Genomic DNA, 14,298 nt, shown 5'->3' on the forward strand with positions numbered 1-14,298 from the left:
TGACAGGGGGTGGCGCCGCAACCTCCCCATCGACCCTGCCTTGAGTGTTACAGGGGGCGGTGCCCCAACCCCCCAATCGGCTCAACCTCCTGATCTGCCCTGCTCTGTGCATGACGGGGCGGCGCCCCAACTCCCCAATCGGCCCTGCTCTGAGCCTGACCAGGGGCTGCACCTAGGGATTGGGCCTGCCCTCTGCCACCCGGGAGCAGGCCTAAGCCAGCAGGTCGTTATCTGCCGAGGGGTCCCAGACTGCGAGAGGGCACAGGCCGGGCTGGGGGACCCCCCTCCCCCCGCCCCCCGAGTGCACAAATTTTTGTGCCCTGGGCCTCTAGTTAATAAATAAATAGGTGAGCAGAAGTACCCAGGTGGGAAATAGAGGTCAATAACATTTGCATTGTAGGGAAGGGATTTGACAATAAATTCTGCTTCTCCCCACCCGGGGGCTTCGTGAAGCATTAGGTTGGGGCCACCCCTGAGATTACATGGCTATGGTTTCTTAGACACTTTGCTTGAAAAACCTTAACTTCTCTGTGTACTGTAGTAAGTGTGCTCTCTGCATTGTCTGTTCTTTGTTTCAGTATTTTCGCGTTCCCGACAGCACTACCTTCAGCATTTGCCCAGGTGGCGAGCAGCCTGCTGTGCACTGCAGCTCCCTTCCTTGCTGGGACTTAATGCCTGACCTCAGTCAGTCAGCGTTGGATGCATCTCTGCTTCAGAAACAGATCTCTCTGGCCTTCTCTCCGGCCACAGGTGCAGGCAGCTCCCAGTGCTGGAGCCTGCCGGCTGTGGTTCGGCAGGACTTTCCCAGGCAGAGTGTGGCCGTGCCCTTCGGCAGTCGCGGGGAAGACGGATTCTGTACCAGGTAGTTTACACCATGTGAATGCCCTGGTTTGCTTGTCACTGCAGCTGTTGATGGAGGTGTGGAAAGAGACAGGAGAATAATGGTCACGTTCACCGTGTGGAAAGCTAGGGTTCACTTTCATTGTTAACAGCTCCGAGCCAGAGCATACAACTGGACAAATGTGAAGACCACGTGTGGGTGGCCCCAGGAGACTGTGGTGAGATTCTTCCCCGGGCGGCTCCTCCTGGGGCAGATGACGGTGTCTGTACCCTCGAATAACAGCAGCATTGCATCACAAGGAAAAGACCGCCCTCTTTTATGACCTCTTAGCCCCTGTCAAATGATAGGAAATAAGGGTTAAAATATGAGAGTCGAGTTGGAAAACCTTTTTCTTTTCCCATATCTTACTTTAAAATGGAATTTTTCTCAAAAAGTCATTAAGGGAGATAACTTAGATAAACACAAGTTACAGAAGACTCTGTTCTGTGGTCGTTCCTGCACACAAGTTACCAATTATGCAAATAACCACCGCGGACTCGAGCCAGGGACGGCCAGTGGTTTGTTCAGACTGGACTTTTATTTTGTGGTTGTGTTGCTTGCACTATGTCCTCTCTGTAGCTGCCGGGGAAACTTACGTAGGCCATACGTGAAAGTACAAAAGAAAACGTGGCCGCAGGAGAGGGACCTTATTCCCGTGAGTGCGGATTTACAGACTTTATTTGAGATGTTAGTCATCCGAACTTGGCGAGGCACTATTTCTAGTGGTAACACTTTAGAAGATAACTTCCTAACTCACTTTACCCCACACGCATGCATCCCTCCTTCTTTCACAACATCCAGCCTCATCCATGCTTTATGCACACTTCACCCCTCCCTCCGCAGAGGAGTGGCCGTCCTTCCGTTCTGATGGGAGAAGTGAAGTGTGGTGAGTTTACGGAAGTGTTTTGAAAGTGATGTGAGCCCATGTCTAGAAAACATGCTTATTTCTTAAACTTAAAGACAAAATTAAAGTTTCTACTTGAAACTTTAAAATTCTAAGAATTATAAGACATAATTTTATTAAAATAATTGAATCTTATTCTTAACTATTAAGCGAGATGTTAGATTTAAAGCCCGTATGTTAGTGCGGGCCCCAGTTTTCGTGGCCGTCCAAAAGAAAATCCTCTGAGGTTGGCTTGCTCAGCTCTTTCAAAGTCAAGCTGGCAGAGAACTTGGGTGCGGACCCAAGGGCAGCACTCTGAAAGGAACTCACCTCCTGCTGCCCCGCCCCCTCCCTCCTCTCCTCAGTGGAACAGTGCACATCTCGTGGTGGTGGTACTGGGATTTCCCCAAATGCCAGTGGACAGTTCACTTTCCCATTTCAGACACATACAGTCTTCAGGAAGGACTCAGACACTGGTGAACAGGATAAATGGCAAATATCTGATTTATTTGATTAATTTAAATAATCCATGTAATTTAAACTTCAGAGAGAATTTTTCCTGCTTTGATAGGAACTGTTGTTTGGTAGTTTATTAGGTCTAAATTGGAAAAATTTTGTCGCTCTATTGTAGAAGGCAGCCTGACCCACACAGCAGTCTGGTGCCGAATAATCCAGCTTTGTTGTTGGTAGTCAAAATGGAGATCCTGCAAAGTATGATGCTTGTGAAGACAAATGGCCATTATGAGCCTACCCACCTCTAGGGGGGGAAAAAAAAAAGAGCAAGTACCCGAATTCTCTCGGAGTCCTGCTAAAAGCACTCCAGCTCCCCCTCTGCCCAAATTTACCAGGCACTTGGAGGAGAAAGCACCTGTCTGAAAAGTTAAGGCTCATGCGCACTGAGGGGAAAGTGGCCAGAGGAAGGCTAGCAGGTGGTAACCTGCCATTCTCTGAGTGTAGAAGTTAGGGTTATTCTCTTAACCACGTTTTCACATTTTAAACAGTAGTTTACAATAAATTGTTTTCAGGAAAAAATCAGTAAACTATAATTAATATATGGCAGTTAATATGTAAGAAGATGCCCTACTTTCTCTAGAAAACATTTCCTCTGATTTATAAAAGAAAAGGATTGTAGAGTTCTGAATATTGCAAGCCAAAGTAAACATGGATCAGGAGAAAAAGATAAATTTATTTCTAAACCATTTCTTTCATCTGATTTGATTCTGTTCTAGGGCTATTGCACTGACATATCAAGAACACTTTGGAGTGACTTATTTAACCTTCTCAGAAGACCCTAGCCCTCGAATCATTTTCCACAACAGATGTCCAGTAACAATAGTGATAAAGGAAAACATTAAAGGTATATTTTATAGCATTGAATTTAAATGATACAGAACTTGTATTTTTTTCCGGAGGATTTTGACTTAGTATTTGTGATCCTTTGAAGAATGTTTAAATACAAATATTATTCCTCCCCTATAAAGTTTTTCTTGCCACACTCTGTTTAATATCCGTGAGTTTGTTTTAAAGGCCTAAGCCTCCATATGCCTTTTTTTAAATCTTTTTTATATTTTCTTTAAATTGAATAAGACATTTTCTTTATTGATATTTGTGAAGGCCTTCCTCTAGATCAGGGGTCGCCTAAGACCATCGGAAAACACATATGTAATTACATATTATTTTTGTGATTAATCACTATGCTTTAATTATGTTCAATTTGTAACAGTGAAATTGGGGGTAACCAAAACAATGAGGAACTGTATTAAAGGGTTGCGGCATTAGGAAGGTTGAGAACCACTGCTCTAGAGAGTAACAGAGTGTAAAACATTTAATTTCCATTTGGTCAATAAAAATTTTATTTACAAATACTATCTCAGCAACATGGCTATCTAACCAAGAACTGTATGTATATTGACCAAATATGAGTGGTCATTAGTGTTATCTAAGCTTATAGCTCTGAAAACAAGTATCAGTAATATTATTAATGAAATAAATTTTAAATATGCATTTTTTTTTTTTTAGATATTCCAAAGTTTGAGGTTTATTGCAGAAAAGTCCCTTCTGAGTGCTCAGTCCATCATGAGCTTTATCATCAGATTTCCAGTTACCCAGACTGCAAGACCAGAGACCTCCTCCCCAGCCTCCTGTTGAGGGTGGAACTCCAGGATGAAATGACGACCGAGTGGAGCGATGCCATCGACATCAACAGCCAGGGAACGCAGGTCAGTGAGCCGTGCGGTCCTGCTACTGCCCGAAGGAGAATTCCCTTTTCTGAGATTCCTGTGGTTTTCTGTTTTTAAGCATAGTCTTCTAAATGCTGAACTTCCTGTTTCTGCATTAGGGCGTGTATGTATCCTCATGTTATAAATTCTCAAATATAAGTGCAGCGTATGTATCTCTAAAGCATTTTATACAGCTGTTTACCAGAGAGGGGCACTTGGAAAAGAAGCCCACCTTAGGTCTAGTACAAGGTCAAAAACGAAATGAAATTGTTGGGCTTCTCTCATAGAAGGTAGTCCAACTGGGCAGATGTTAAGACAATCATAATGACAACCCTAGATCAGTTCCCTCTTTTGAAGGTTTACTAATTTTATTTATTTACTTAGTATTCACCTGAGGATATGTGATTTTTAGAGAGAAACATCAATTGGTTGCCTCCCATGTGCACCCCAACCAGGGATTGAACCCACAACCCTAGGTATGTGCCCCAAGCCCACAACCTTCTTGGTGTATAGGATGACGCTCCAACCAACCGAGCCACCCGGCCAGGGCAAAAGTTTACTAATTTTAAAATACATATTTTGCCTAGTAGTCTATAAAACTTTGCAAATATAAGTAGAGTTTTAAAATTCTGAACAGATAAAAGGTCCTGACTTTGTCCCTGTCTTACTCTGGATATTAGTTGGTGTTATTTTTATTGAAAATGGCACATGAGTCAAGCATTTTGTTTCTGCTGTGCTTAAAATTTGCCATTTGTAATAGATAATTTAGTGGCATTCACCATGTCGTACTGCCATCACCACTATTTCAGAATCCCAAACCCACGCTCTGTCCACTAAGCAGTAACCCCCGATGTTCCCCTTTTCTCAGCCCCTGGTGCCTCTATTGTACTTTCTGTGTCTGACTGCCTATTCTAGGCACCTCACAAGAGTGGAATCAAACAATATTTGTCCTTTTGTGTCTGGCTTATTTCACTAGGCATAATATTTTCAAGGTTTGTCCATGTTATAACAGGTATCAGAACTTTATTCCACTTTATGGCCAAATAATATTGTGCTGAACTTTTTTAATGTTCTTTCTCATCTATTAGTTTATTGTATCTTCACAATAAGCTTTTGAAGTAGGTCCCATTATAATGATAACAAAACACATTAAAATTATGAATATATGTACAGTAATAATAATGATTACCATTTAATAATCACCAACTGTATGACAGGCATTGGGCTAAGCACTTTACATCTTTTAATTGAATTTATTGAGGTGACATTGGTTCATAAAATTATTCAGGTTTCAGGTGTATAATTCCATAATATATCACTTGTATATTGTATTGTGTGTTCACCAACCCAAATCCAGTTTCCTTTCTTCACCATTTATCCTCCTTTCCCCTTTTCTACCTCCCTCCACCCTGTCTCCCTCTGGTAATCACACACTGTTGTCTGTGTCTATGAATTTGTTTTTATTTTGTGTTTTGCTCAATCACTTCACATTTTTCACCCAGTCCCCAACTCCTCTCCCCTCTAACAGCTGCCAGTCTATTCTCTGTCTATGATACTGTTTCCGTTTTATTTATCAGTTGATTTTGTCTATTAGATTCTACATGTAAGTGAAAGTATATGGTACTTTCTTTTCTCTGATGGCTTATTTCACTTAGCATAATACTCTCCAGGTCCCTCCATGCTATCACAAGAGGTAAGATTTCCTTCTTTTTTACAGAACATTTGATATTTGCCTTTTTCATTCTCAGCCTACAACATAGTACCAGTCAGCACAATAAGATGTTAATAAATATCAAATGAATGAATGAATGAATGAATGAATGAATGAGAAGATGAGGTTACCAAGGGAGAAGAGAAAGAGGGTTCCAGGCCTACCCTTGGGAAACTTCATTATATAAGTACAGTGCAGCAAGAGACTGAGGAGGAAGCAGAGAGGGAGGAGGAAAGCCCGGCAGGTGGAAGCACGAAGCCCCTGAGTGCGGAAGTGCACAGGGCGTGAGATGTGGAAAGAGGAAAACAGCGTAGCGAAGTACAAGTGCAGAGTGAATGGAAATGAGGGACGGGAGGAAAAGGGGGAAGGTGTTCTTCCCAGGAGCGAGGCCATGAAGCAGACGAGACCAGAGGGGAGGAAGCTCGCTGCATGCTGCAGGGGAGCAGTCAGTAAAGAAGTGGAAAATGTGAGCAAGGAGTTGCCCAGATAGACATGTCCAAACCCAGAGCCTGTAATTCGACTTCAACAGAAGGGCCATGTCCTCTTATCTGACCATGGAAAGGAGTGCGGAAGGGACACAGGTGTAGGTGGAGGTATTTGGAGGGATGGGGCCAGAACATTGAGTGAATTGGTACTCAGTGGCCTTAAGTTTATTGTGAAGTGTGGAATGGATCATCTGTGAGAGAGAGAGAAAGGGGGAGGGGGAGCTTGGTAGAGCAGTCGCTGTGCAAAGAGCTGAAGGACCTGTCCGGGGGCAGGTGCAGGAGGCCAAGCAGCCTGGAGACCACACTCACTTTGGAGACCTGTATTCACAGAGGCTCCAAAATACCCAGAGTGTGCTTTCCATCCACAGGCTGTTCGATGAACAGTGAGAGTCTGTGCAGCCTCAGGAGACGCTCCTGGTCACATTAATTTACAAAGTAAATACTGCGAGCTACTCTGTGTCCGTTAGAAGAGTTTCAAAACCTGGCTTATATATGGTCTTGGGACGTCTTTACAGTCGGGCATTCTGCCCGCCAACCTTATTTCGGGGATTCCCATCCACTCTAAATTTCCTCCAACCTTTGTAGTCAGGGATACTTCAAAGCTAAGAGGGGAGGTACTTTCCAACACCCTTATCATCCCTGGTCTGAGGACCCAGCAGAGTGTCATGTTCCCATTAATCTTCGAGGAACTGTGTGCCATATGTCCTGCAGACCAGGGCGTACTTCCTCTTCGGCAGGAAGATTTGTTCCAGCCCCTCGCGGCCGCGGCCTCAATAGTGCACCAGGCGTATAAATCACTGGGGAGGGAGGGAGTGTGTCCTCTGATGAAAGGAAGCAGCTCTTCTGTAGGAGTGAGCTTGTCTCAGAGGCTTTCCTCAGCCCTCTCCGAGGCACATCATGCAAATTTCAAAAAGCAGAATTAAAACTCCAGAAAATTCCTGTTAAGCTGCAAGGAAGAGAAGTCCTGTAGCTTTTGTCAGTCATCGATGTGCCCCCTTGTCTCGGCTTTGTGAATAGGATAGTGTCATGTTGTATAATTTTGTAATGAACTATGGAAGGGAATATGCAGAAGATAACTTTTTAATGACACAAAGAAGTACTATGTTTTATTTTTATAAATCTATCTTTATTGTTGAAAGTATTACAGATGTCCCCTATTTTTTCTCCATTGACCCCCTCCACCCTGCCCTTCCCCCCCTCCAGGCCTTCACCACAGTATTATCTGTGTCCGTGGGCTATTCATATATGTATACTAGAGGCCCGGTGCATATGAAATTCCATGGGGATCGGGCCTAAACCGGCAGTCAGACATCCCTCTCACAATCCTGGACTGCTGGCTCCTAATCACTCACCTGCCTGCCTGCTGGTTGCCCCTAACTGCCCCCCCTGCTGGCCTGGTCACCCCTCACAGCCCCCCTGCCGGCCTGGTCACCCCACACAGCCTGCTATTCAGTCGTTTGGTCGTCCCTCACCCCCCTGCCGGCCTGGTCGTAGGCAGCCATCTTGTGAGGGTTAATTTGCATATTACCTCTTTATTATATAGAATAAGTTTCCAAGGTAATCTCTCCCCACTTCCCCCACCCCCATCCCTGCCTTCCCTTGGAGATTTGACAGTCTGTTCCGTGCTTCTATTTCTCTGGATCTATTTTGTTCATCAGTTTATTTTGTTCATTAGATTCCACATATGAGTGAGATTATGTGATACTTGTCTTTCTCTGACTGGCTTATTTCACTTAGCATAATACTCTCCAGGTCCCTCCATGCTGTCTCAAAGGGTAAGAGATCCTTCTTTTTATACTGCTACAGAGTATTCCGCGATGTAAATGTACCACAGCTTTGTTATTTACCCATCTATAGATGGACACTTGGGCTGTTTCCAGATCTTAGCTATTGTAAATTGTGCGGCTGTGAACATAGGGATGCATATTTCCTTTCTGTTTGGTTTTTTTGTTTTCTTAGCTTGTATTCCTAGAAGTGGGATCACTGGGTCAAATGGCAGTTCCATTTTTAACTTTTTGAGGAAACGCCATACTGTTTTCCACAGTGGCTGCACCAGTCTTCATTCCCACCAGCAGTGTATTAGGGTTCCCTTTTCTCCGCATCCTCACCAACACTTGTCATTTGTTGATTTGTTGATGGTAGCCATTCTGACAGGTGTGAGGTGATACCTCGTTGTTGTTTTAAGTTGTATCTTTCTGATGATTTACTTTTAGCATTTTTTTATATGTCTCTTGTCCATCTGTATTTCCACTTTGGAGAAGTGTCTATTTATTTAGGTCCTTTGCCCATTTTTTAGGTGGATTGTTTGTCTTCCTTTTGTTAATTTGTATGAGTTGAGAAGGATGAGTGGTTTGAACCCCAAAACTCAGATTAAAATAATCCCTTTGCTGATGACTTCTACAATGACCCAGTAAATACCCATGATCTTGGACTCCTCGCATAATTGTGTCGTGGGTCACTGTCCTTGCTGTTTTCTTCTCCCATTGTGTGTGGGTGTGGGGAGGGGAGATGGCAGTCCTTCGTGTTTATGTAGCTCTGCACCATTTACAGAGTGCGCTCACATCCACACTCTTTCATTCATTTATTCCATAAACTTTTATTGAGGGCCTATCAGGGGCCAAACCTTTTGCCCTGAGAAAGGCCTAATTCCTGCCTTCAGAGACCTGAGTAACTAAATTAATGTTGTCAAGTGTACGAAGTCCTAAGATAGAGCCTTTGATCCCCACAAAAATTCTAAAATAGAGCAATAATTTTTATGTGTGTGTTTTTTTAACTGGTGAGAGGATTGAGGCTTACCGAGGAGTCAGCTGGGTGGGTTGTAACTGGTGGAGCAGGATCAGGCTGGAACCTGGATGTGGTCAGACGCGGCCCTGTCTTGTTTTTTATACATGAAGCTAAGGTCGCTGTCTGCCCTCGAAGTCCTGTCCCGGCTGCAAATACGCTACCGGAACATTCACAGAAGCACCGGTCAGAGGTTTTCTAGGACCCCTTTCCTTCGTGCGAGCGTCCCTTCCACGACGTTGCCCGTGTCCAGGCAAGGCTCCCGCCGCAGGGACCGAGGCAATCTGTGCTGCTATCTCGCGGAGACTCCCTGGTAGCATGCCCTCTGGAGCATCCGGTTATTTACTTCCCTTTTAAGCCACAGGGACCGAGGCAGTCTGTGCTGCTATCTCGAAGTGACTTCCCGGTAGCATCCGTGCACGCAGCCTTGTTTTGCCCTCTGGAGCATCCGGTTATTTACTTCCCTTTTAAGAGCGACACTAAGGCATGGGAGGCAGCCTCCACACTTCTCTAAGCGTCCTCCCCTCCAGGCCACACCTTTCTGGTTCCTTGACTCATTCCTCCAGTCATGTGACTCCCAGACCCATCCCCACAGTTGCCCTGCTCTGAGCACACTGGTGTGTTAGGTTCCCCTTTACAAACCTGGCAGCCGGATGGCACACCGTATTCCAAATGTGGTCTAACCGGCCACTGCCTCCCCATGCCTCCATGAAGAAAGTAGAGACTGAGTTCACTTTTCATTAACCAGCTCAGACTCTTTGTTATTATTGAGCTTGTGGTCAACCACATTCCCCAGGCCTTTATCATGTAACTCGCTGTACAGTTGATTTTAACCCAGTGGCGGGACTGTACATTTCTCCCCAATCAATTAAATCTTGTTGCTATTGGCCCAGTCCAGTTTTTTGAAATCACTTTAAAAAAATACGTGAGGCTGCCATCCAGCATATTAAGTATCCGTGGTGGCTGTCCTTCGTCTGTAGGTGTGGTAAGCATGCGTTCTACACGTCCGTCGTCGTCATCATTAGTGTGTGGAGCAGGATGAGGGCAAGGTCTACGCGCTGCACTGAAACTCTAGACCAGCCGTGGGCAAACTACGGCCCGCTTGAAATGAATAAAACTAAAAAAAAAAAAAAAGACCGTACCCTTTTATGTAATGATGTTTACTTTGAATTTATATTAGTTCACACAAACACTCCATCCATGCTTTTGTTCCGGCCCTCCGGTCCAGTTTAAGAACCCATTGTGGCCCTCGAGTCAAAAAGTTTGCCCACCCCTGTAACTAGACCACTAATAGCAGGGCCACACAACTCTCTCAGGGCACAGAGAGAAAGCTAAGGCCCAGAGATGGGATGTGAGTTCCTTATAGATGCATCACTAGTTAAGGCATCTTTACTGCTAATAAAAACAGGACTAAGGAGACGGTGGGACTGGGCTATGTAGAAAGGCACAGGCCTGCCAAGGGATAGAAAAAACCATCAAAACGGCAGCAAAGCCAAAACTCGAAAAGATTTTAAAATACTATTTTGTGGTCACTGGAGAAAACTCTAAATTCTGCCTTCAATTCATTCTGTTTGTCCCTGAAGAGGATAAAAAAGAGAAGTTAATGTTTCTTTTGAAAGCTATGTTGTCTGTTCAAGAAAGGCTGAACAGTAAGAAAATTAGGTTCTGCCCTGCTCTTGTCTGTATGTTTCAGCCGGGTGTATATTCCCAAGCCATGTCACACATCTGCAAGTAAATTAATCCTATGTATCACCTTGTAATTTATTTGTTCAATACAATTAAAACTGTGTAATATTTTTAAATATTATATGTTGGATATAAATATAAATAATCATTTTAATGAAGATGATATATAAAAAAGCACAAATTATATTAAAGTGTTTCTACTTTTCCCATTGCTTTTTAGAGAGAGTGGAAGGGAGGGGGAGAGAGAGAGAGCGAGAGCTATGTCGATGTAAGAGAGACATGTCAATAGGTTGCCTCCCATACAAGCCCTAAACCTGCAACTCAGATACATGCCCTTCACCAGGAATTGAACCCACAACCCTTCAGTGTGCGGGCTGACACTCTAACCACTGACCCACACGTAAGAGAAAGTCACTGACAGAGTGCTCTAACAGGTACAAATGGCAGCAGAGTAGCCCCCGAATGTTCTGCACTGAGAACAGCACCTCCCTTCCTATAGCCTTCCACACACACACACACACACACACACACACACACACACCCGCCCCCATGCTATGGTGTGAAGTGAGAAAAGTAAAACATAACTGACAGCATTGATTAGGACCCACTAGCTCCTTGAGTAATATACCAAACAACTAAAAAACAATCCCCATTTAGTAATTCATTTTTTCCACACACAGAACAAGCAAATCTCCCCAGGATGCTAACCAGTCACATCCTAGTGGAAACCCAGTCTTCTGCATGAGGCTCCCGTAGTCTGGGTGTAACTCCCTTCTGGAGACCTGTGACCTATCTGCTGCCCCTTCCCCCTTGTACAGGACAGGATAACAGGCATGGTCCCTCCAAATTGGAAAGAGGAGGGATGAGAGCCTCTCGTCCATAACAAGTCTGGAATTCTGAGAGCACGTATTGTGGATCGCACCCTGGAAGCGAAGCTTAGTCTTTGAGCCCATTTCTGCTCTTGGAAGAGCGCTCTTCCCATTATTCCTCCAGTCCTTGCATCTACCCTCAGAGCTCTGTCTGGGCCAGTATTGCAGCTTGTTTTGAGTCTCAAATAATCACAGTCTCTTTTACTCTAGGTTCATAAATTTACAGAGCAGTAGTAGTTTATTGAGAACGCAGTAGACTGCAGTGGGGGGAAGGCTGGCTCTTTTATGCTTTGCCTCAGAAGCAACACATGTCAATTCATTGACCAAAATTAGTCATACCTAATTGCACGGGGTAAGGAGTAGAATCCTGCTCGTGCCAGGAAGGAGAGGGCAGCAGACAAGGGTGGACAGAAGTCTCCACCACAGGAGCCGCAGTGAGATAACGTCCACTCAGATCTTTAGTGAGTCCCAGGCTCTTGGTTATAAGGACTGAAGAAATGGACACAAAACCATTGCCCTCAGGAGTGTATACAGCAACCACGGTGGTTAATAAACTGAGAGGGAGGAGCATTTTCTAGCTCTCTGCCCTGAAACTGTTAGCCATGCATTGTCTCACTTTTGTGCACTTGGCTTTTCACAGCCTCGGCTTTGAGCAACTTGAGGGCGTGATTGTATCTTCTTGATGCCTAGTACAGTGGCTGGCTCATTGTGAGTCCTCTTGAAGTGTTGAAAATTGACTGAGTGACTGGGTGATCAAACCATCAGACCAAAACCAGGATTTGTTTTCAGCCCCTGGAGGACCTGATTACAGGTGCCTAGTTTCTCTGGCTCTTAGTTAGCCAACTCCCTAATCCCTGGAGCTGCCACTGTACAAAAGGCACTGCGCGTGTCAAACCATCCCAAAACCAGGATTTGTTTTCAGCCCCTGGAGGACCTGATTACAGGTGCCTAGTTTCTCTGGCTCTTAGTTAGCCAACTCCCTAATCCCTGGAGCTGCCACTGTACAAAAGGCACTGCGCGTGCGCTGTCTCTCCACTCAGGGGGGAAAAAGGCGGGGTGGGCTCCAAGAACTCACGTCAGTACTTCTCCCGTTCGAATGGAGTGAAAGGGACACCCAGCACAACTTTCTTTGCACACTGCGCGTGCGCTGTCTCTCCACTTGGGGGAAAAAGGCGGGTGGGCTCCAAGAACTCACGTCAGTACTTCTCCCATTCTAATGGAGTGAAAGGGACACCCAGCACAACTTTCTTTGCAGAAGAGAAAGAAGCGCCTTAAAGGTTTGGGTTAATTTGCTTACTTTCAAAGCCCTTGGGCAGTGAGCAGAACCCTCAACTTGCCTTATTTTTACTACTTAGAACACACAAGTGTCCTCCTGTCATAATTCATGAAGATCACTTTGATAATGAACAGAACAATATATTTCCCTCTTCTGGTCCCCTCCTTCCCTTTGTGGGGTAGTAATTCTGGTTGTTCATTGTGTGGTGAAACCCTGGGGTGGGGGGGGCGCGCCAAAGTCATGGGCAGTGATAGAGAGAAGAAAGTGTGCTAAGAGAATAACCTCACACCTGCAAGGCCAGAGAGGCAGTTGGCTTACTTTACATGTCATATAAGATAATGGCTTTTATAATGTGTTTCTCAAAGAATGCCTGTTTTACGTGAGCTGGGCCATTTTTTAAGTTGCTACATTCTAGATTTTTATCACAGTCAAGTTCAGTTCTGACCTTGGAACACAGCGGTCAAATTCAGGATACAGGAGTCTTTTGAAACAGACATTTTTGTGAAGCAATCCATTTGGGAAGCACGTCCAGTCCGTAGAGAATACAAATTGACTCTACTCCTGCCCCCAGGAAGTGGACGGTCTCATGGCTGCTAGTAAGTCAGGTATATAAACAGATGACTGTAAGGCAAACACTACTCTTTGTGATTGAATAGAAATATGGTCAAAGTACTGTGGGAATGCAGGTGTAGGTGTGGTATCAAGCTGAGGACGGGACTAGAAAACTTAGGGAATGGAAGAAAGTGTCCTTAAGCTGTATGTGCAAAAGTACATAGGAATTGAAAGGACTTTATGGGGAAAGCGTATTCTAGGCACCGTGTCAGAGCGTATCCTAGGGCTGAGTGTCAGACAAGAGCCTAAGCTGGAGCAATGGTGTGGAATGAAAAAGGGCCCTGGGTTAGCAGGCAGCAGCGTAGAGGCCCTTATGACTGCTGGGCTGCAGGGGTGAGGAGAGGGAGGAGGCAGAGACGACATTAGGTGCCCTAGATGCTGGGGACGGCCAGGAGAAAGCGCCATTTGTGCAGGAAAAAAGCTCAGTGGCCTTGAGGTTGCTTCCAAATCTGAGTCTGTGACTCACTCCTGTGGTTCTGTGTACACTCCTGGTAGCTCTTCGTTGGGTCAAAATGAGAAGACATTCATTGCATCTCACATGGGCACCTGGCTTTGTTCCTTCGTCCAGGAATTGTCAGTCTTTTATTTGCTGTCCTAACCCTAATAATCAACATTCCAAGCATCAGGAGGTTCTTGTTCCCACCCGCAGGTAATGCTGGCTGTGAACATGGTGTTCTTGGAGTTGTTTTTCAAATAGTTCTGTTCTGTTTTCAAATATTTATCCATTTAAGCAACATCACTATTTATGGCTGAAAGGACATCTGTTCTGCTGCCCTGGCACCTGGCTTCTGAGCTAGAACTTTTTTTAAGTCTGAGTCCACCTTCTCACTGTAGAAAAATTAATTTTGACTCTATTCACATGACGTTATCTGATGTTCTTGTGACAAGTTATGTGA

General features: G+C 44.8%; 1 protein-coding gene across 2 annotated transcripts in view; it reads left to right on the forward strand.

Moving 5' to 3' along the window:
* VPS13B (vacuolar protein sorting 13 homolog B (yeast)) overlaps positions 1 to 14,298 on the forward strand; it is a 631,834-nt gene that overhangs the window by 590,797 nt on the left and 26,739 nt on the right. For both annotated transcript variants that reach the window (XM_005879267.2, XM_005879266.2), the window contains exons 51-53: positions 579 to 862; positions 2,993 to 3,120; positions 3,783 to 3,982. In XM_005879267.2, the coding sequence (XP_005879329.1) occupies positions 579 to 862; positions 2,993 to 3,120; positions 3,783 to 3,982 (612 nt within the window). The remainder of the gene's footprint in view (positions 1 to 578; positions 863 to 2,992; positions 3,121 to 3,782; positions 3,983 to 14,298) is intronic.

Source organism: Myotis brandtii, unplaced genomic scaffold (genome assembly GCF_000412655.1).
Source record: "Myotis brandtii unplaced genomic scaffold, ASM41265v1 scaffold59, whole genome shotgun sequence".
Classification (NCBI taxonomy): domain Eukaryota; kingdom Metazoa; phylum Chordata; class Mammalia; order Chiroptera; family Vespertilionidae; genus Myotis; species Myotis brandtii.